Below are 24,103 nucleotides of genomic sequence, written 5' to 3'. Positions count from 1 at the left end.
CCTTAAGTTGCCCCAGTTCCAGTCACATCCCACCTCATGAATATTGTGGACCTATAAAGAAGTAGATGCGACCCCGCAAACATCCCGAACCATCTAGAGACATACCAGCACCATTTAGATTCCACTTCATGTAGAGTTTTGACATTGGACCTCTTAGAGTGTTTAAAGGCTCTGGCATGGAGAAGCTGGTGTTGGATCTTTGATGATCTCAAATGTTCAGCTATTTTATGAGTTGCTCAGTGGCTCCTGGTTCCATAACATCAACGGACTGTATAAGACTGTAGAAAGGACATTACTCACAATCTTACATTCCGGTGCTCATGTTAGTTATCACTCTCCGGTGTTTTGTATTATTTCTTTTCTTTTCTTTTTTTGTGTTATTTTTCTTTATATTTTCTGTGTTTTTGGTGTTTTCGTTTTATTTGCTTTATATATACATTTTATTTGCTCTTAACTATGTGCAGCACTTCCACTGCTGTACTTACATAAAGAAAAATAACCCCATCTTTTGAAGTTACAGAAGAATGTTCACAAAATGCTGTAAAACATATTTAATTGAAACTTAATGCATAACGCAGTCCAATTCAGTACAAAACACTGACACATAAAAGGTCATTCCAGTTTAGAAACATTGTAAAAACCTGTCATTGAACTTCCAAAACAGGACTTCAGAAACAAGATCAATGGTACAAGTGTTTTTGGTCAATAGCTAATATTAAAAGCCTTCAATAATTTCAGATCAGTTGTTATTATTTTACTCTTTACAAATCAAAACAATAAAAAAAACCCAGAAATAAATAAAACTACAAATTAAGTACAAAAGAAGTTTACTGTCCTCTACATGTCTGTAAATGGTGGATTACTAATTTGTAAACACATAACCTAACTAATACTCTGATAAGCCAACATCTATTAAAGTGGTCAAGTGTAAGTGTTTGTGTCATTGGGTGAGATCGTAGAAGAAGCAACTGCAGTGTACTGTAGCCTGAAACCTCCAGCAGACACAGATGAATCAGCAAGGAACTTTAGCGTCATAACATTACCTGGAGAACAGGGAAAATTCAGACGAGATTAGGGAAAGAAAATATACCACATACAGCTGAAAAAAATCTCAGAGGATTAAGTGAAATAAAATTAATGTAATAATGTAAAATAAATTACCTGTGCTAAGAAAGTCTTCAGGTAGATCATCCCCACAGTACCTATAAACAACACACAGGTCAGGCTTTGTATAATTTTAAATATGAAATGAGGTCATGAATAAACCTTCATACCTTCCAGCAAAACCTGAGACATCATCATAGCTATCAAAGATTTCCAGATAATCACTGATGCAGCCTACGTCATCCTCCACATCAAAATCAAGGAACTGCAGACGAATCCTCTGGCCGTAGCGCACACGAATGTGCCAATAGCAGATCTGCCCATCAGGATACTCATCTGGATAACCTGGTGACTGGAGATACTTTTCCTGCTCTGTATGCACACCTCCACACTCTTTTGCTGTCAAAAGTATAGTATGTCATTTTTTTCAAGAATAATCACCTTTCTGATTGAAGCTAGAAAAACTAAAATGCAAATCTGCTCTAGGGCGTGAGAAATAAAGGGGAAAAGTCTTATTCTTACTAGTCAAACACACACAAACTGTACATGCATTTTTGCACTTTTTTTTATAATACATTATAGACCTGAACGATGTTTTGAGGCATGTTTCAGTCAGATTTTTTCAGACCAAGATACACACAGTTTTACAAAGACAAAATTATATTACAGACGACTAAAATCATGTGCCTGGAGGCTTGAGAAAATTCTCAAAGACAGATGAAGAACATGCACAGAATCAACAATGTCTAAAATAAGGTCATATAATAATTTCTGGCTTGGAATTTAAGTGATTTCCTGGTACGTAACAATCATCAGTATGCGGCCCCAACAAAACATTGGCAACCTTTGGTAAACAGTGTTATTATATATATATATAACCATCTGTAGCACTGAACGTCACACAACTGCCCTATCATAGTATATTAAGACAGTTATTATATTGTTCTTAGTTCTTATTCACAGACCTATGAGTCTTGGAGCAGATGATGTCATGCTTTCACAATCCACATGTTCTTACTGTTGGCTGGAACACAATTTGATAGTTTGCTCCACAGAGAGCAATGACGCTTGTTCTGGACATTAAATAAATATTTAAACTAAGAGCTTGACACTCACAAAAAAGTGTGACTCTTTCTAGTGGTTACACATTCAATGTTTACTAAAATTTCAAACATGAAACTGTGGGAATGCACTTTGTTTTAAAATAATTAGTTAGCATTATTCCCAGAACGACTTAATTACTGTTAGGTTATTAGTTCTTTTATGATTACTTACAATTAGGGTTGTAGCAGTAGACGTCCCACTTCTCACTTTTGTTTAGACGATAACCATAATCAATAATCCCAACCTTTCCATATCCACAGTTGACTCCAGGTTTCACAATCGGATATCCCACACGACCTTTATCAAACCACCCAGCTGCACAGACATGAAAGCCTTTGGAAAGCAAAGTAATATTTTATTTATACCATTTCATCATAATAGTAATAATAATATCAATAATATTAATAATAATAATGATAATAACAATAATGTATTATTATAACTGAAACAACATATGCCTTTTAAATTTATTAATTAAAAAGCACAACAGAGATCCACAGATCTGTTACAGCTGGAGCAAAAGCTAACAGAGCCAGGCAGGAGTCATTCTAACATGTGTGTAAAATTACATTGCCATGGGTGTAGAAACTGCAGCTTATTTTTATGTACTAAGTGGATCCATATCTGTCATGTGCCTTGCTTAATTTACAAAAATCTTTACAGTTTAGCTGAAGTTATATGCATGCCTTGATGATTTTATTTCTGACATAAAACATTCTTATTCCCAGATTAAACCGATAATGTTCTAGCCTGCCTCTTCTAATTTTCAAATAATCTGATATTAGTTAATAACATCGAAAACTATTCCCATGGGAAATATTAATGTGGAGGACATACGCATACGCATGTACAGTCATTGATGTATGAAAAACAACATATGAGGGCAGCAATAATAATCGAAACTGCAGACCCCCTAAAAAGACAAAAATGATGATCTTTAACAGGCCTAAGCGATTAAGTGCTTACACTTAAACATAGCTGAAATGATATGGATTTGACAAGGATATGATTTGGTTAGTGGTTATACAGGTTTTATTCTGGTAACAGACAATAAAATGTAATTATTCTTCGAATTTTCGCAACTTACAAAATGCGCAACGATACAATCTGGATTTTGTAAAGCTGCATAATACAGTTAGATGTGATCTCTGGTTATTATTTTTATATAAGTCCCATGTCGTACCCTGGCACTGATTTGAACATCAGCTTAAAAGCAAAATAACTGGCAATAAAGACCTATTTGTCTGGCAGCTTCAAGTTGATCGTAAGTAGCTAGGGAACCCCCTTCAAACTTGCACACAGCTTTGGCCTCCTTATATGACAGCTGGTATCTCCCTTTGCGGGATTCCCGGTGGTACACCCCAGCCGCTTGTTCTGCAATGAGAAAAGAAAAACATATTATTTATGGATGTTATCAACATTAGTGGGCTGGCCCAAAAGTGACCATGGATCTGTTCAGTGTCCAGCGGGGTTAGTTGTTCCTTAAACAATCTGGCTGTCAACATAGCGTGTAAAAATAAATTTATCTTGAGAACTGTTAGCATCTGATTGAAGTAAAGCTCTGCCAAAAGAAAAAACTATTTGAAATTGGAAAAAATAAGCTAAACTAAAACACTTGAGACAAATGTTTGACGTGTTCAAGTTGACCCTTGACACCATGATCCTGTAGAAGCTGCAGCCTACTTCACATCACTCAAAGCTTTTTACATGCTGCTTTTATCAATGTGCCTCTGAACAGAAAAGTGCATGGGGTAATGGCACCTCTCCATCCAAAAGATTAAAATCTAGGAAACTAAACTGATGTATAGCTGTAAACAGCTTGTATATGGTTTCCAGATGTGCTGTGCTGTGTAATAATTGGCTAGGATATCAGGCAGTGACTTTTCTTCTTTTGTACAGTTTTGTAAATAATATGAAATGTACCCTCAAATGTACCAAAGAACTTAAAAAAAACCCTAGAGAATTACACTCGACCAGCACTTCATTCTGAGTAAAATCACATCAGCTTTAGTGCCATGGTGGTTAATCAAAAATGATGCTCACACACATTTCAGATATTGGCAAGTCACTACATCCTGAGGCATTAATGATGAATGGCTCTATTGTTCTGAGGTAATTACCACAGTGTGGTTTGAATGTTGCTTTGCCAGGGCGTAAGACAATGAGGTCACTTCCCCTGGTTTACAAAACTCCCGCAGGGGAAAGATGGACACTCAGCACTTAGAGAGTCATAAATGCCTGTCTCATAATGTGAGTGAGTGGCCAACTTAAACACTAAACACACACACACACACACACACACACACACACACACACACACACACACACACGCATTAAATCTTTGGTTACGAAATAAAATCGTTTTTCTTCATGGGGGACAGCTAGATTGAGAAATACAGATATTACTGTACTCGTGGTCCCCCAAACCACCCCAACCCACACTTGTATATAAGTTTCTTGTATAAGTAGTCAACCTTAATCATTCATATATAGCAAAAGTTATCTTGTATATAAGTTTCTTGTATAAGTAGTCAACCTTATTCATTTATATATAGCAAAAGTTATAAAAAAAAAATTATCTGTAAAAACACATTTTTGTTTTACCAAGCCAGATGGAGTTGTGAAGAATTCCATTCTTGTATCCCCAGGCTTCAGTCTCTTTCAGGACGCATGATAAGGCGAGCAGAGCGGCCACAGCGTGCATGTACAGCATCCCGAGAGCAGCACGAGCGCAGCACCTACGATAGAGAACTCGGCATCTGCTCGGAACCTTATTAACAGTTGGAAACGTGCACGCGCTCGAGGAACGACTTCCTCGGTGGGAGGAGCCCGCCAGGAGATGGATGGAAAAAAAAAAAAAAACAACCGGGAAACACACACAAAATAACAAACACAACATCACAGGGCCGCTGGAAGTAATTTTGAACAGGGGGTGCTGTGATTTATTTATTTATTTTTGACAAAAAAAACCTATGAGCCTATGGGCCTATTTAGAACACATTTAAAAAAATAACATAGGGCTGTGACGATGGCACTTTTTTTTTTTTTTTTTTTACCACCGCGGTGGTAGTGGACCAAATACCGGCGGTGTTGCGGTGGTTGGGGGGTTGTTTTGAAATAATAATAAAAAAAACCCCAAAGAAACAACACACTAAAGCCTGTAAAGCATTGAAATAAATATCAGTAAATACTGGTAACTTACATAATATAATAAAGTTGAATCCATTAAAAAAAAACAAAAAACAAATAGTTTTATATTTCCACACAAAGACGCGTTATAGCCTACCGCTCTGCGCTTTGAGAGGGATGTGGAACACGAGCAGGAAAGAGACCACCAATCTCTTTTTCTGATATCTTCATGTTGTTGTAAAAGGTACGAAGAGCTAATTTTATCTTCCACAAGGGCAAGGCATTTAGGCTATGTTTGCGCGCTGCCAGAGAAAGCCAAACTAAAATTACCCGCGCGTGTGAAATGCGCTTTACAAATGAACTTGAAAAATCAATATAATTAATTTTTTTATTAATCCTGAGGAAAGGAGCCATCGAGGTGGTTCCTCCCTTGGTCAGAGATTCAGGCTACTACAGCCAGTACTTCGTTGTTCCAAAGAAGGATAGCAGAATGCGGCCGATCCTATATCTAGATCTTTGAACCGCTCGCTCAAGAGACTCAGGGTCAAGATGCTCAAGAAACCCAGCCATTAGGGTTGCACAAGCCAGTGCACTCTTAGTGCCAGTTCCAAACCTGGGTAAATGGGAAGGGTTGTGTTAGGAAGTAAAACATGCGCCAAATCAAATATGCAGATCACAAAAGAGAAATTCATAACGGATCGGTCGAGGCCCGGGTTACCAACGACCGTCACAGGTATCATTGGTACCAACAGGTACTTCTCCTTCTCCTCCTTCAGAGAACAGGGTACGATGGAAATTGGGCTACTGTTGGCCGAAGGAAGAGGAAGACGTCTACAGAAACGGCAGAGAAAGGAGAAGTGGAGGACAGTGGAGGTTAGAGTGGGCACTTTAAATGTTGGTACTATGACTGGTAAAGGGAGAGAGGTAGCTGATATGATGGAGAGGAGAAAGGTAGATATGCTGTGTGTTCAGCATATGGCGGTGGAAGACGTGGCGGTGGAATGAGAAAGTGCAGGAAAGCATAAGGAGAAAGCGGTTGGCAAAACAGAATTGGGATCGAGTGATGAGAAAAGTAGACAGGAGTACAAGGAGATGTGGCAGCAGGTGAAGAGGGATGTGGCGAAAGCCAAGGAAAAGGCATACAAGGAGTTTTATGAGAAGTTTGACACTAAGGAAGGAAAAAAGGATTTGTACTGATTGGCCAAGCAGAGGAACCGAGCTGGGAAGGATGTGCTGCAAGTTAGAGCAATAAAGGATGGAGATAGAAATGTATTGACTAGTGAGGAGAGTGTGTTGAGAAGATGGAGGGAGTATTTTGAGCAGCTGATGAACGAGGAAAATGGGAGATAGAGAAGGTTGGGTGGTGTGGAGTTGGTGAAGCAGGAAGAGGATAGGATTAGTAAGGAGGAAGTGAAAGCAGCAATTAAGAGGATGAACAGTGGAAAGTTGGTTGGACCAGATGACATACCAGTAGAAGCATGGAGATGTTTAAGAGAGATGGCAGTGGAGTTTTTAACAAGATTGTTTAACAGGATTTTGGAAGGAAAGGATGCCTGAGGAATGGAGAAGGAGTGTGCTGGTACCGACCTTTAAGAACAAGGGAGATGTGCATACCTGCAGTAACTACAGGGGAATTAAGTTGATCAGTCACACCATGAAGTTATGGGAAAGTGTAGTGGAAGCCAGGCTGAGAGAAGAGGTGACCATCTGTTAGCAACAGTATGGTTTTATGCAGAGGAAGAGCACTACAGACGCATTATTTGCTTTGAAAATGTTGATCGAGAAGTATAGAGAAGGTCAGAAGGAGTTGCATTGTGTGTTTGTGGATTTAGAGAAAGCGTATGACAGGGTGCCAAGAGAGGAGTTGTAGTATTGTATGAGGAAGTGAGGTGTGTCAGAGAAGTATGTGAGGGTGGTGCAGGACATGTATGAGGACAGTGTGACAGCAGTGAAGTGTGCAGTAGGAAAGACTGGTTCAAGGTGGAGGTTGGACTGCATCAAGGATCGGCTCTGAACCCTTTCCTGTTTGCAGTGGTGATGGACAGGTTGACTGACGAGGTCAGACAGGAGTCTCCATGGACTATGATGTTTGCGGATGATATTGTTATTTGCGGTGAGAGTAGGGAGCAGGTTAAAAGAGCATGGAGAGGTGGAGGTATGTGCTGGAGAGAAAGGGAATGAAAGTCAGTAGGAGTAAGACAGAGTACATGTGTGTGAATGAGAGAGGGCAGTGAGGGAATGAGAGAGGGAAGTGGAGTGGTGCGGTTGCAGGGAGAAGAGGTGAAGAAGGTAGAAAAGTTCAGGTACCTGGGGTCAACAGTGCAAAGTAATGGATAGTGTACTAGAGAAGTTAAGAAAAGAGTGCAGGCAGTGTGGAGTGGGTGGAGACGAGTGGCAGGAGTGATTTGTGATAGAAGTGTATCTGCAAGAGTGAAAGAGAAAGTTTATAGGACTGGGGTGAGACCAGCGATGTTGTATTGTTTAGAGACAGTGGCATTGAGTAAAAGACAGAAAGTGGCGCTGGAGGTAGCAGAACTAAAAATTTTGAGGTTTTCGTTGGGAGTGACGAGGATGGACAGGATTAGAAACAAGTTTATTAGAGGGACAGAGCATGTAAGACGTTTTAGAGACAAAGCAAGGGAGGCGAGATTGAGATGGTTTGAACATGTTCCGAGAAGTGACATGGGGTATATTGGTAGGAGAATGCTGAGGATGGAGCTGCCAAGAAGGAGGAAAAGAGAAAGACCAAGTTGGAGGTTTATGGATGTGGGGAAAAAAGACATGCAGGTAGTTGGGTTAAAAGAGGCAGACGCTTTGGCAACCCCTGATGGGAGAAGCCGAAAGAAGAAGAAGAAGACTCTCAGTCGTGTTTTAGATCAAGTCCATGGACTGGTTTGTCACAATAAATCTTAGGGACGCCTATTTTCACGTGGCCATCCTTCCTTCTTACAGGAGGTTCCGGAGGTTTGCTTTCGGGGGTGAAGCTTACCAATACCTGGTCCTCCCGTTCGGCCTAGCACTCTTCAATAAATGCATGAATGCGGCTCTAGCCCCGCTACGGCTTCAGGGCATCCGCATTCTAAACTATATCGACAATTGGTTGGTATTAGCTCGATCAGGGCTTCAGGCAGTCCGGCATAGAGATGTTGTTCTCGCCCACATGAAGGAACTGGGGTTAGGACTAAACGCAAAGAAGTGTGTGCTTTCTCCATTGCAGAGAACCACCTTCTTGGGATTACTGTGGGACTGGATCGTGTTGTGGGCACAATTGTCTCCTGCCTGGATCGAAGTTATCCGCACTGCAGTCAAGAGAGTAAAAGTAGGCCAGTCACTGACTGTGAGGCAGTTCCAGAGGCTGCTCGGTCAGTTTGATCCCACTTGGCCTCCTCCATTTGAGACCCCTCCAGTGGTGGCTCAGAGGCAGAGGGTTTTCCTGAAAGGGCAATCCATTCTCGTGGCAAACCCTGCGGACCTTAGAATAATGGAGAGAACCTACCTTCCTGTCTCAAGGCTTCATTCTGAGAGCTCCTTGTCATCGTGTAATGCTAACGACGGATGCATCCCTCACAGGGTGAGGAGCGGTCGTGAGTGGCTGCTCTACCCAAGGTCGGTGGGACAAGTCACATCTTTCATGGCACATAAACTGCCTGGAGATGATGGCCACTTCCACCGAGACCTGGGAGGTCGCCACGTGTTGGTCTGTACGGACATGTCGGTAGTCTCCTACATCAACTGCCAGGGGGGGCCTCCGGTCTCGTCCCCTGTACAGGCTGGCACGGTGGATCCTCCTGTGGTCCCAGGGAAGACTCCTCTCAGTTGAACTGGAGAGCAGATACCCTTTCAAGTCAAGGGCCGAGGCCCGGGAAATGGAGGCTCCACTAGCTGGACCCAGTCAGCTAACCCTAACCCTAACCATAACCCTAGCTGAAGTTCCTGAATGGGAACGTCACTAGGTTACGTATGTAACCGTAGTTCCCTGAGGGAACGAGAGCTGTGTCAATGTGTCATACTCCCTGCATCCCTGCAGCGCTTACCTTCTCCTTTCCAGAAGCTGATGTCACTCCCATCACGCTCTCATTTTGTAGCTTCCTGGTCCAAAGCGTTTCGACGCAGATCTCGTTCCCTCAGGGAACTAGGATTACATACGTAACCTAGTGACAGTAGTACTGCTGGCACACAGCTCTAGGGCCCTTTTGGTTCAATCCTAAACTTAGTGTGCTTATACTATGTATTATGTGCGTGTGTGAATGGTGTCCTATGATGGACTGAAAGTGAGTAAAAAAAAAACAAAGGTATACATTTACATGGTTGTGAAAATTCACAATGTAGAAATTACTGGGTTGTATTTAAGGAAAGAAACATCGAATTTATCTCTAAGATCTCTGTAAGTATTACACAGTTCATGTTTATTAATTGATGACTTTTAGTTAAAAATATATACATGGATTTTACTTACTTATTTTTTCTTATTATTCTTTGTCCAGAAGGTGGCAGAAGCTCACAATAATTTACTTACGCTTTTACTTTTGACCAATGTAGAAACCACTATATTCGTCCAGCAAGTGGCATCATTCAGCCTGTCATCTATTCTATGAAGTATGGCATGCACGTTTACTCTGAAGTAAATATTAAAGCTTATTGTATAAACCATTTGGATTAAAAAAAAAATAAATTAGCTAAATGGTAAATACTGCACAAAGGGAATATTTTCCATAACGTTTAAGCAGGATCATTTTATTAGGTAGATTAACATAACAATAGAAAATCCTAATATAACAACATTTGCTATATAACCACAGAGACGGTTTTAATTGTTGATTACAAAAGATTTTTCCATTTTATATATATATATATATATATATATATATATATATATATATATATATATATATATATATATATATATATAAAAAATATTTATATATATATATACAGTGGGTACGGAAAGTATTCAGACCCCCTTAAATTTTTCACTTTTTGTTATATTGCAGCCATTTGCTAAAATCATTTAAGTTCATTTCTTTTCCTCATGAATGTACACATAGCACCCCATACTGACAGAAAAACACAGAATTGTTGACCTTTTTGCAGATTTATTAAAAAAGAAAAACTGAAATATCACATGGTCCTAAGTTTTCAGACCCTTTGCTGTGACACTCATATATTTAACTCAGGTGCTCTCCATTTCTTCTGATCATCCTTAAAATGGTTCTACACCTTCATTTGAGTCCAGAAATTTTTTATTATACTGATTGGACTTGATTAGGAAAGCCACACACCTGTTTATATAAGACCTTACAAATCACAATGCATGTCAGAGCAAATGAGAATCATTAAGGTAAAAGGAACTGCCTGAAGAGCTCAGAGACAGAAATGTGGCAAGGCACAGATCTGGCCAAGGTTCCAAAAATTTTTTTGCTGCACTTAAGGTTTCTAAGAGCACAGTGGCCTCCATAATCCTCAAATGGAAGACGTTTGGGACGACCAGAACCATTCCTAGAGCTGGCCGACCGGCCAAACTGAGCTATCGGGGGAGAAGAGCCTTGGTGAGAGAGGTAAAGAAGAACCCAAAGATCACTGTGGCTGAGCTCCAGAGATGCAGTCGGAAGATGGGAGAAAGTTGTCACAGTCAACCATCACTGCAGCCCTTCACCAGTGGGGCTTTATAGCAGAGTGGCCCGACGGAAGCCTCTCCTCAGTGCAGGACACATGAAAACCCGCATGGAGTTCTCCAAGATGGTGAGAAATAAGATTCTCTGGTCTAATGAGACCAAGATAGATCTTTTTGGCCTTAATTCTAAGCGGTATGTGTGGAGAAAACCAGGCACTGCTCATCACCTGTCCAGTACAGTCTCAACAATGAAGCATGGTGGTGGCAGCATCATGCTGTGGGGGTGTTTTTCAGCTGCAGGGACAGGACGACTGGTTGCAATAAAGGGAAAGATGAATGCGGCCAAGCACAGGGATATCCTGGACGAAAACCTTCTCCAGAGTGCTTTGGACCTCAGACTGGGCTGAAGGTTTACCTTCCAACAAGACAATGACCCTAAGCACACAGCTAAAATAACGATGGAGTGGCTTCACAACAACTCTGTGACTGTTCTTGAATGGCCCAGCCAGAGCAATGACTTAAACCCAATTGAGCATCTCTGGAGAGACCTAAAAATAGCTGTCCACCAACGTTTACCGTCCAACCTGACAGAACTGGAGAGGACCTGCAAGGAGGAATGGCAGAGGATCCCTGAATCCAGGTGTGAAAGACTTGTTGCATCTTTCCCAAAAAGACTCATGGCTGTATTAGATCAAAAGGGGGCTTCTACTAAATACTGAGCAAAGGGTCTGAATACTTAGGACCATGTGATATTTTAGTTTTTCTTTTTTAATAAATCTGCAACAATGTCAACAATTCTGTGTTATTCTGTCAATATAGGGTGCTATGTGTACATTAATGAGGAAAAGAAATGAACTTAAATGATTTTAGCAAATGGCTGCAAAATAAAAAAGAGTGAAAAATTTAAGGGGGTCTGAATACTTTCCGTACCCACTGTATATATATATATATATATATATATATATATATATATATATATATATATATATATATATATATATATATATATATATATATATATATATATATATATATATATATATATATATATATATATATAGGGGGGAGTGGTGGCTCCAGTGGTTAAGGCGCTGGGTTGCCGATCGGAAGGTCTGGGGTTCAAGCCCCGGTATCGCCAGGCTGCCACTCTTGGGCCCTTGAGCAAGGCCCTTAACCCTCTATGCTCCGAGGGTCCCTTACGAGGGAAATATCAAGGTCCGTGACGTCGGAGTGACGTGGGGCCGCCTTCCCGTGGGCTCACCACCTGCAGGTGGGACCGTAAGGGACGGTGCTGTGAGGATTGGGCAGCAGTCGAAGGCGGGGGCCTGCTTAGACTGCTGCCCCCGCGACCTGAATTGCGAATAAGCGGGAGAAAAAGAATGAATGAATATATATATATATATATATATATATATATATATATATATATAGGGAAAATAACAGCATCCAAAACAGACTCTATATTATTTTTAACCTGAAAGTAGCTTCCCTCAGCTCTTCTCTATTCACTGCTTTACCTCACAAGGATGGCCCTTAGCCTATTACACAGTTAATTCCTTTTAGTTATCCGGTAATACTCATTTCCTCTGTCTGGAATAAGGTCCTCCATGTCAGCCAGTGACATCATTCCAATCTGAACGCCGGATGCTATCTTTGCAGTCCAGACTTTGCCAGCACTTCACATTTAACTACAGGGCTGAAACAAACACAGGGTAGTGCTCATGGAATTGTGTGTTTATAATTCTATATATAGTCAGTTAACCTACCCTTATGACCAGTAAAGGCACAGGAGCCATGTGCTGTGACATATAATTGAAGTTTAAAGTTCAAATTTTATGTCACATACACATTATATAAAATAAATCAGTCCAGTATTTAATGGTTACCATGTAAACGTAAACTACTGTAACCATGTGACCTTGTACAATGGGTAAGTGCACTTGAAATGGATTTTTTCCTTTCATTTTTTCCACATGCCCACACAGGCTGGATGTTGAACTTGGAGTCCTCTTTTAAAAACAATAAATGACTCTTAAGCACTTAAGGTCACTGAACCTCAAGCAAGTTTTTGATTTCCGCTCCATTTTATAACTGGAAAGTAATAATTAACACAAAGAGTTGTGTTACAAATCTAAAAATGGAGATTAAAAGATATTTACAGAATATTTACAGAAATAAGTTCGTAATTACTCAATACTAAATAAAGAACACAATAAATCTGCAAACACAGCATTTAAAATAAGTCTTAACAATAATTAACAAAAAGTGTAGGCAGGTTGTTTTCCTGCTTCAGTCACCCTCATTTTATTTCTGGCTATGTAATAGCAATGTGGTAAGGTTTGTCATTGTTCTGTTTATTACTGTATACAGAACATCTATGTTCATTGAAAAAAATAATGAATTCGGCTGAATTCTAGTGGCATTAAGGTGCAGGAAATAAATAATAAAAAACTCAAATTTTGCAAGGAGTGATGAACATAACATTTTAACCATATGTGATTTTATTATTCTGTCTAATAAATAAATATGCACCAAATCTTAAATTGTTTAATGTGACCAATACTACAGTCTGGCATCATATATTTCACTACTGATAATGAACACAGCAGTAAGTCTGGTCACTTGTGGTCCTTCACTGATCCATGTCAAATGGCTACCTATGAAGTGACTTAAAAGGTATATCCAATATAAGGCCAGTATTTATACTACACTGGTAAATCCTCAAATCTGATTGGTCAGAAGTTTTTTTTTTTTTTTTTTTAAACCAGCAACCTTCGGGACAGTAGTTCTACTTGCAGACAGCTTTATATCAATACACTTATTAAAAATACATTATTGTTAGTGTAGTAACAAATATTTGTGCAGTAGTTACTGTGTAGTAAGTGTAGTAACAGGGACTTGTATAAACAGGAAAGTTTTTAGAATAGACCTGTTAAGCTGCATTTTTGAATCTATTTAATTTTCCGAACAGGAATAAACCAGGCTTGTCCGGGAATGCCTGTTTATAGCTGTTACAAACTATAAGTGATTACAGGAACAAATGTTTTTTCACTGATGTTCCACAACATTAACTATAATTATAAGCAGATAAAATACACAACACTATTTTTTTTTTATATAGTTTGTTAGTATTTGTGAATTGCTGTGGTATAAAGGGAATAGACACTTTTGGAAGTGCTCATACTGGAAAACACTCAACTTTTGTATAATAGCCAACCTGTCATTTAAAATTTTTCAATGCTAGCATTGATTGTTTTTATTTACAAATTTATTAGAATTAATTCGATGTAAACACAAAAGGCATATTTTCAGCACATTATATAATGTATCTAAGCCTGTCTGATTATGCTGCTGCTGTTAAAGAACAATTTATAAAACACAAAATTAAATGTGATCATTGTTTTCATCAAAAACCTATTATCCTCGCCCATTTACAATTAACTATACCAAAAGTGTTAATTTTCTGTCAGACACAACCTACTTCATTTCCCCACTGTTTTTATGTTTTATTTTATACTATTGTAGACATGCTATGCTCTGTCCCTTCAGGCCTACACTCCATCTAAAGTTCTCAGTCTTTTTAGACATAGTTTATTTACTCATATTTTCCCTCCAGCTAATACTGGGTTCAGCTACAGCAGACATGAGATAATCTGTTTGAATTTTAATTTGCACTGCAATGACAGTAACAGCCACTTGTTTTCCTATGATTTAATTACTTTGACATCTGCCAAAATTATTAATACAATAATAGACTGACCTGAAGAAGCTCAATGGACATAAGACACAATCTTTAGGGAACAAGTTTACAAATCGGAATTGAGTCTATTTCCTTTTGAATTATAATTCGGACACCTTAAGTGAACTTGTTTCTTGATCTTCAACAATTCTGCAGAACATTTGGACTGGTCCCCTGGTGGTCTAGTGGTTAGGATGCGGCGCTCTCACTGCTGCGGCCCAGGTTCGATCCCCGGTCAGGGAACCAACCCCAGCCACTCTCAGTGCCGGTCCCAAGCCCGGATAAATGGAGAGGGTTGCGTTAGGAAGGGCATCCAGCGTAAAAACATGTGCCAAATCAAACATGCGGATGATCCGCTGTGGCGACCCCTAATGGGAGAAGCTGAAAGAAAGTTTATTTGGACTATAATTGTAAAAAAGTGCATATGTGAGACCTACAGAGAGTGTAGTTGTAATTTTTTTTATTTTACAAACCCATACAATGTGCAAAACTAAACGTAAGAAAGTTATTGCTCTGTTAGTACCAAACATGGTTAAAATAATAAAAAAAAAAGCTTGTCTCTACAGTTACGCTATTTATGGCATCAATGTCTTATTTTCTGCACAATGTAATGCACACGACATGCTTAATGTGGAGGAATTGTGGTTAGAATTGCAGAATTGGCAATTTCCCTCAAGTAGTCCATTCTTTTGGATGTCCATCAGTCTTATAGTAAAACATCTTCATTTATTCCATGTACGTCTTCTATCAGAAAGAACTAAAGCGCATAAGCAGTCCAGCTTTTTGTATACCCGTGGTTCAGTTATTAGACCTCATGCAAAGGACCAAAAAAAGAGCACACTTTTAATTGCACTTTTTTGTCACTTTTATGAAGGGGCCATCTCTGTTCGGCATCACAAAACTGTAAACTGTAGAAACCGGACCGGTCCTGCCGTGTCCCCACCCAAACAGCAGGCCTAAGATCAGTGAAGTCCTCCGTTATATGACTTGCTGCACATCTGGAATGCTGTCTCCACAGAGTGAGTGGATATCGGATGTTTGTAGAGGGGATTGGAGGCCTGCCAGGAAGAGAGGAATAGGCAGATAGAATGAGACAGAGGAAAACTAGGTCAGATGGGTTCATTGAAATGCATATGGTTGTGGGCCAGAGCAACTTGAGGCTTTGAAACATGGCCTTGAAATAATCCCCATTATTTGTTTTCACCAAACTCACTGGAGGGATACAAAAAGACTTATGTTTTTAATCTGAGCATAGTGTTTTTATCTAGTTCACCCTTATAGACTGAAACAGTTCACACCTGAAAAACAACAAATTAAAATAAACTGCTCCTGAAATATAACACAAACCCTCATTGCCTTCATTTTAGTTACAAATTCAATACAAATACAAATTCTAAAACAATTGAATTATTGTGCTACATGAAAAGACAATAATAAGTTTACCATCTCGTATCGTGCCCGTGAGCGTGCACTTTGGAAACGGGCAAACTCGCGCCGGTCGTGGATGGTGATGACTAACTTCCACACGGCCAACAGCACAATGCCTACTAGAAGGATACTCCCCCCAACCGCAAGCAGCACAGTCATAGCATCAGGGGGCGCAGCACACACTGCACGCACACACAGTGTAATATATTATTTAATAACTCCTTCACAAATTATCTAACAACAACAACAACAACAAAAAAACCAGATTGAAACATAAAACTCTTATGAGCTGTCTTATTGCTCCTGCTCAGTCATAACAACACTTGGAGATTATGCAGGTAACTACAGTTATGTGGTTTATATAAAGGTAAAAGCTACACACTGACCTGGTTCTTGCAAAGCAGTGAGAACTGACTGGCCACTGGCATGTTCAGAGTAGGTGAACTTCATAACACATTCGTTTTCCGTCTTATACAAACACAGTACAGTGTTCGGAGCATCCGTATCTGCAAAAAAAGACCAAAAGGTTAGGGAAGAGAGAGAGGGAGAAGGGGGTGTGATGGGAGAAGCTCTCCTGCCATAAAAACAGCTGGCCAAACTGTGCCTGAGCCACAAAAACAATTGAGAAAACATGCAATGCTTCCAAATTTATTATGTTAAAACCCTTCCAAGGAGTTATTTTGGAAATTGGCTTACATTCCATACTGAAATCACTGATGCACTACAGTCAAACATTTTGGAACACGGTTAAAGCCTTAAGGGCAGAGAGTCACTGTGTCATGTCCCCTTTCCACTGTGCTAATCATTTCTGGAATGTACATGTGGAGTCCATTAGTGAAGGCAAGTGTGAAACACATCTGAAGTAAAGCAGCAGCTCTCTGAATCATGCTAATAGGATGATATAGAATGAGAAGGCATGGACTGACTTTAAAATGCACAGAAACCCTTTTTAATAATACATTTACAAAAACACATAAAATGTTTCCTGAAATAAAAAAGCTGATTGGACACGATAAAAAAAATGACCTTCTCCTTGCAACCCAAACAATTTTTTCCTTGCAACCCAAAGGAATTTAAATGTTTTATATTGCAAACACATTTATCAAAAATATTTATAATCATAAAAATTACATACTACAGATCTTTGACCTCTGACTGCATCTGTAAGAATTCTTTTAATAGTTATTTATATCTTTTACTGGTTTTGTGTGTAATTGTTGGATGCCAGATAATAACATAATCTGGCTTATAATTATAGTGTAACTGGGTCTGGTCGAATGCTGAGATTAGTACACAGTGTTTTCATTGGTGCTGCTCCGACAGCAGGTTGGCTTTAAATCAAAAAGACGTGGTGAAGTAAGATCTGGACACTGCATTTAGCTTTAACCAGTTCTCACACTGGGGTCTTTCCTGAACAAATGAACAAACATAACTTCAAAGCACTACTACTTTGAAAGAGTAGGTTTAATATAGGATATGCATGATATTTGGTCCACATAGATGCCACAAACGTGGAAGCACACAAAAAACAAAATTCCTTGGTATGCTGTAGAATTAAGATTTTCAGTCAATGGAACTAAGGGGCCCCAATACTCTTTCAGCATCACAATGCCCCTGCTCACGAAATAAGGTCCATTAAGGGATAGTTTGTGTGGGAGAACAACATGCCAGGCCTTCATGCCAGACCTTCGAGCCCAACCTCGTGTCCTTACCGCTGAATAAGCACAAAACCCCAAACTATGGTGCAAAATCTAAAGAAAAGCCTTCTCAAAAGAATAAAGATTTTTAACATGGCAAAAGGAAGACCAACTCCATATTTATGCCAATGGTTAAATGGTCAGTTGTCTATACACCTTTGGCCATATAAGGCAGCACAAAATATACATATTTTGGCCAAAATTATATTTCCTAACAAAATCAACATCAAACATTGATCAAATTCTTGAATAATTGACTGCTGTAATTAATACAAGTTGTCAAAATTTCTGTGACTGGAGTGATTTCTATATATGCAAACGCAAAACATTTCGGGTTGGTGCTATAGAACTAAAGTGTAGGGCTACAGTAAATATTGTAGTAAATCTAACCACTTGAAAGGTTTTCCCATGAGCTTTACACATATAAGCTCTACATAAATAATGTGACTGGAGTTGATGAGGATTCACCGGCATTCTCAGATACGGATATCCCACGCAGGGTAGTCATTTGAGGTTAAAGTTTTGAGAGTTTAATTTAAACTTCCTTAAACACAGTTATTACTGTGTGGAAAACCACAGACAGCCCTGACCCAACACTCTGTTCCATATGTATATACTCACCAAGAGTCTCCATGACTATGATCTTATCCTTGCACATGCGCTGGCAGGTTTGGTTGTCTGCATATTTCCCGGTGTTGAAAAGAGTACACTCAATGCATTCCCTAAAAAAAAAAATTTTTAATTATCATTATCAAAAATGGCATGAGGAGTATAAATTAAAAAACCTATAAGACAGCACAATAACACTAAACCAGGATATATATACACACACACACATATTTTATGTGTGTATTAAAATATATATATTTTATGTGTATGTGTGTATATTATATACACACACATACACAGTGTTGGGCAAAGTTACTTTTAAAAGTAATGCATTACAATATTGAGTTACTCCCCAAAAAAGTAACTAATTACGTTACTTAGTTACTTTTTATGGAAAGTAACGCGTTATATTACATTTGCGTTACTTTTGCTTTACTTGTATCTCTTTCAGGCCTTACAGGTGCAACAGGTGTAATATAGATAATTACTATTAAGAAATAAGTTATATTAGAGCAAACGACATGTCAAACATTTAAAATGTTTAATAACTTCTTAGAGAACAATAAGATGATCGACTAATTTTTGACCACAAGGCTGAACACTTTCCAGTCGCACTTCTGTACACTGCTTTTAAATCTGCCTTCGCTGTCAGGAATGTAACGTGCAATTCCGTAAATATGACCTCGTCCTCGTCTACATCATTCTCTGCTTCATCATCAGCTTGAAACATTCTGAACGCTTTTACAAAGTTTGCGCTATTATCAGTGACTGTGGCAGTTTATCTTCCCACAAAGAGCAAATGAGCTGTGAATTTGCTCTCTTTCTCCACTGCAATGGAATCGTACGTGTGTCTTCCACGGAAAACTTTTATTCTGAGCAGTCCATAGACCTGCAGTGGTGGAAACATATTCCAAGTCGGCAAAAGTTTTCTTTAGTTCTGTCTCCATTTCCATATATGCCTTATATGCACCCAAAACCACCCCCACCCCGCGCGCACACACATCTATAGTGCTGTGCTTTGTATGCAGATGTTTTTTTATTTTTTATTTGAAGTGGTATTTTTTGCAGTTGACAAGAGCTTTTCACCAACACATAATCTACACTTAAAGATTATTCCCTTCTCCTTTGCCTCGACTATTTCAAAATAATGAGAATACTTTCACCACAGTAATGTAATGCTCTGGCCTGCCATCTCCGCTTCTGACCAGCTTCTGTTCCCGCGACTTACACGTATGAGTGCACAATTATACGTGACTACGTTCATTTTAATTCAGTATATATTTATTTTTTTTATTCAAAATAATTTAACTGAAAAGTAACTTGCATTACTTTTTTTAAGAAGGAACTCAGATATTAATGTGTAAATTTATAAAGTAAAGCGCTACTTTACTTGTTACTCCAGAAAAGTAATATTATTACGTAACGCACGTTACTTGTAACGCGTTACCCCAACACTGTGTGTGTATATATAATAAATATATATATAGAAGAAAATCTTCCAATCTTTGTCACAATTATAGATACAAAAAAAAGAATCAGGCTAAACTTATAACACAAACAGGGATATTTTTAAGTCTTTCTTGAGCACATCGAGCAATTATTCACAGTTTAGGCTGGAAAAAGTAAATTAACCATCTAATTCAGTAAATACTGCTTTAGCAACAACAAACTCCACCAAACATTTCCTGTAAATGGCACAGTGGAACTTTGAATGGTTCAAAGTTCCACTGTGCATAAATATTTTGTGGCGGTTTTGATTAAACAGCTCTTTTCAGGTCATGCCACACCAGTTAGGTCACAACTCTGATTTGGCCATTCCAAAAATGTTCTTTTGACTCATTTGTTTTCACCCAAACTCTTTCAAACTTGAGGGCAGAGAGTTGCCCTGATACACCTCTGTAAAATATCATGTTACAATTTTAAATTCATTGTTCCATCAAAAGACTGGAAGGTGTCTAGGCCCTGAGGCAGTATAGCCGCTTCCTACACCATGCTTCAGAGTTAGAATGAGGCTTTGTGTAGGATTGTGTATTGCTAAACAATGTCTAATTTTTGTCCACAGACCTTTTTTCTAGGAGCATTGAAAAACATCTTTTGAAAAACTGAATCATGCTATCATCACTTCTTTTTTGTTAATTGTGGCTTTCTTCATTGGGTCCTTTCATTAATATCACTAACATGAGACTCCTATTAGCTTTTGGAAAAGATATTGGCACACTGATCACATAATGTATTCTTTTCTGCCTGCACTGAAAATGATCTAATAATATGCTTAATCAAGTACTGAAATCAACCAACTAGATTAAAATAAACCTTGACATAGTAGCAATGACTATAATTGAGACTTGATAAAGATAATGATAGAAAACTCTGGTAATTTCAAAGAGTTCACAAAGAGTTTTCTTGCAACCATACAAACAAGAGGGTGTCCTTCAGAACTGACGTCAGTATCCAGAATTTATTTTTTTTATTTTTTTGCTGCAGAAAAAAACATGAGGTAGCACACATGCAATGGCTGTTTGTCATTTTAACACCAAACAGATGGTTTCCTGCACAAGCCATGCAATGGATATACATTTTTTTTCTTTATAACAAACAAAAAGTCTGGAACAGTTAAAAATGCAGTCAGACGAAAACATACTGTAAAAATGCACAGTGAGGAAGATAAAAAAGCAGGAAACTGGGAGACGAATAAAAGGAAGAGTTTCAAGTGGTATGCATGAATGCGTGGCTAATATTATTAATAACATTAATTTGCACATATGTCTGAACACCAGCTCTATGACATACCTCTTTGCGGCACAGGCGTCACCGCATGTGGGGCATTTCTCACACAAGTCCCCAAATGCCCCCGGCTCAGTGCACTGGCAATGGCCACATATACAGCTTCCCCGTCCGCTACACATTCTGCCATCCTCAGAGACACACCCAGCTGTTTCTATTGAGCAGTTACAGTTGTCTCCAATGTAGCTGGCGTGACACTTACACTCCCCACAGTGACAATCACCATGGCCTACAGCGAGAGAGAGACAAAGAGAAGAGCAGTAACACAAACTATTAATATTTAAAATTAGTACTAAAAAGTAATGAAATGCAATGATATTTCCGGATAGTACAAAATCTAATCTGTAACAATAAACAAACTATTGATTTTTCAGATCACTGCATTTGCAAAAACAGCAGGATTGTTCTTACTTTTAAAATAGCCATGATGAAGAAACCAAGCAACTTGAGCTACATTTATGAAACATGGAAGTTCTTTGTGGAAGAGAAGCCACTACCGCATTCCTCATCAGCCCATAACAACTGGAGCAATTACGCATAGTTCCACTTACAGGAACGCCTTGTGTCCACAACAAAAGCCTAAGTGTACAGTGCGTGCACACAGTACAATTCAACATCATACTGATGTGCGATTTTAAAGGAAGTCTGTGGCCTTTAAAACCTGATGAGGGAGCAAAAATTAGAGCAGAGGTAATCAAGTTTTACACAGAAAAGACTTATAACCTAAATTACAGGTTGAATAGCACAAACAAAGACAGAAAAATATTATATATTAAAAAAAAATTACATTTTAAATGAGAATAAAATTTGTACATTTTTAATTTTTCTAAAACAAGACCCGCAGCTTCTGAACGTTTAGTACAGCTGCAATACAATATATGCAGACATTTCCCCACCTATATATAGCCATAGTTTTGTTAAGTTTGGTTACAATCTAAATACAATACAATTCAGCTAAACAATTAAATATGCTAACAAATATAACTCAATAGAAAGCACCTGTCTTTGCACTACATCTAATTCCAGACTATTTATGAACAGCTGGAACTAGATGGATGGACAACAGCACACCAGGTTGCTGTCTGATGCAACATCTGTTGAACTCTCTGTGCTTACAGGAAGTATTACACAGCTTCTCATGAGTAGCAACAGAGGGATTTGTAGTTCTCAGGGAGAAACTGGGGATTTATGCCTCATACAAGATGTTCTGGTTTTAAGTACACTGTGAATTGTAAAAAAAAAAAAAAAAAAAAAATAGCTCCTTTCCTTCAGTATGGAGGTTGTGTCAGGTGTATTTTATGGAATACAAAATGGATTTGGATTTACTTATGCAGAATATATCAATAGAAAATGCAAATGTAATAAACATAATAATGGATAAAGACACTCCAGTGCTAAAGTTTACATTAGGTTGAATACTATACAATTTGTTAATCAACTGCAATACTACTAATCTGAGGGTTAAAGATATCAGAGCTGAATAGGAATAGTGGTAGTATGCTGACAAATCGGTGTATATTACAAAGAATAAAAAGGGGAGAACTGTTAGACGTCACATTGGCATTTTTGTTTATTAAAATTAATATTACAATGCATTACCATGGCTTGGTGATAAAGCAATACATGTGTATTACCATGCAGGTCTAAATTTGATTTCCAAATCTTCCACAAGGAATTATACACCCAACAATGTAGGTGCATGCAAGTGTGCTTGCAGACTAATAATGCAAAATGCAATGTACTATTATAAAGAATATATTGCTACCCTGTGTTTAGGATAAATTGGGGATGTGGCTCAGACCATAATAAAATGCTGTATGAAAAGGAATTCATACTGCATATGACACTAACAAACAGTATGTTAGTCAGAATGTACACAGAGTCATATTCTCATAAAGTAAATTCAGACAGAACATCAAGGGTCAAGTTAACACCCATAATTTAATTTCAAATCACCAGCATTCTATGACTGACTGAATTTACATTTCCAGTTGATGATGATAATTAAAGAAACAAGCCTAATTTGAGCACTACCAAAGATCCCAAACAGCCACACAATCCAAGTCAAACAAACTCCCTGCATACTAATTAATCACATGCATATTGTACTTATTGTTTTACTAGTTTCTTTAAAAAAAGAATCCAGTAGTTTGTAAATCAGATTGATATAAAAGTTGTTATAATGATGTTTAATGTGTTCCAAATTCCACCATAGTAGGTGCACACCCTTTTTTTCTAACTGACATAAATCAAGCATGCTCATGGGTCTTTTGCTCTGGTGCTTTCATTTTGTCCATAGAAATACTGTTATTAAAAAAATAAGGTATGAGTCAGTGGATCAATGAACAACCTGTTTGTTTATTGTTTTTCCATGTTTGTGGAAAATGAGTATTATGTCATATAAAAATCAGGGTACAAACTTCAAGATGCACAATCATGGCATTTTATGGATTTTTATTATTTTCTAAATCCAGTAAACAGCACATAAAACTGTGGTTTTCGTGCTTTAATGGGTTCTCATGAACTTTACAGACAAAAAAAAAGATTAGATAAGCAGTGTGCCATGTGAGCTGCAATTTGATACTCCATGGTGCCTTAATGTGTTTTTTATATTCCCATATAACAGGACATACAGCGTATGTCACAATACTTAATTTCAACCATGTTAAAACATGGTGACATGCTTTCTTTTGTCTTGAGAGAGAGAGAGAGAGAGAGAGAGAGAGAGGGGGGGGGGGGGATTGGCAAGTGGACCTGTATATATGTGTCTTTGCATGTGAGCAAAACTGTTAAGAGAAAGCAGATAAATGAAATGGAACATAAAAAAGAAAGCCATGCAGTTTGCAGGTTTTAGCATACAAGTTACTCTAAAACTCTAGCAAACTGAGATTAATCTTT

General features: G+C 38.4%; 2 protein-coding genes and 1 long non-coding RNA gene across 5 annotated transcripts in view; all 3 read right to left on the bottom strand.

The window, feature by feature from the left end:
- Positions 1–536: 536 nt before the first annotated feature.
- tnfaip6 (tumor necrosis factor, alpha-induced protein 6) lies at positions 537–12,518 on the bottom strand. The gene is made up of 7 exons (XM_083537938.1): positions 12,423–12,518; positions 4,813–5,018; positions 3,445–3,582; positions 2,380–2,541; positions 1,275–1,503; positions 1,162–1,202; positions 537–1,043 (listed from the first exon to the last, which is right to left on the bottom strand). Exons 2-7 carry the CDS (start codon positions 4,919–4,921, stop codon positions 922–924), a joined length of 801 nt encoding a protein of 266 aa, XP_083394064.1. The 5' UTR covers positions 4,922–5,018; positions 12,423–12,518; the 3' UTR covers positions 537–921.
- A 2,617-nt stretch (positions 12,519–15,135) lies between these two features.
- The window catches only part of itgb5 (integrin, beta 5), a 31,726-nt gene continuing 22,758 nt past the window's right edge, over positions 15,136–24,103 (bottom strand). For all 3 annotated transcript variants that reach the window (XM_083535995.1, XM_083535994.1, XM_083535996.1), the window contains 5 exons: positions 21,212–21,434; positions 18,434–18,534; positions 16,502–16,621; positions 16,131–16,297; positions 15,136–15,745 (listed from right to left, as the gene is read on the bottom strand). In XM_083535995.1, coding sequence (XP_083392121.1) covers positions 15,650–15,745; positions 16,131–16,297; positions 16,502–16,621; positions 18,434–18,534; positions 21,212–21,434 — 707 coding nt within the window. In that variant the 3' untranslated portion in view covers positions 15,136–15,649. The remainder of the gene's footprint in view (positions 15,746–16,130; positions 16,298–16,501; positions 16,622–18,433; positions 18,535–21,211; positions 21,435–24,103) is intronic.
- LOC310723228 lies at positions 19,281–20,100 on the bottom strand. The gene is made up of 2 exons (XR_014532617.1): positions 19,968–20,100; positions 19,281–19,380 (listed from the first exon to the last, which is right to left on the bottom strand). It is a non-coding gene; the product is annotated as an uncharacterized lncRNA (long non-coding RNA).

This window comes from Silurus aristotelis, assembly GCF_946808225.1.
Source record: "Silurus aristotelis genome assembly, chromosome: 3".
Taxonomy (NCBI): domain Eukaryota; kingdom Metazoa; phylum Chordata; class Actinopteri; order Siluriformes; family Siluridae; genus Silurus; species Silurus aristotelis.
Note: the sequence above shows the minus strand (reverse complement) of the source record. Positions and strands in the feature narration are given on the sequence as shown.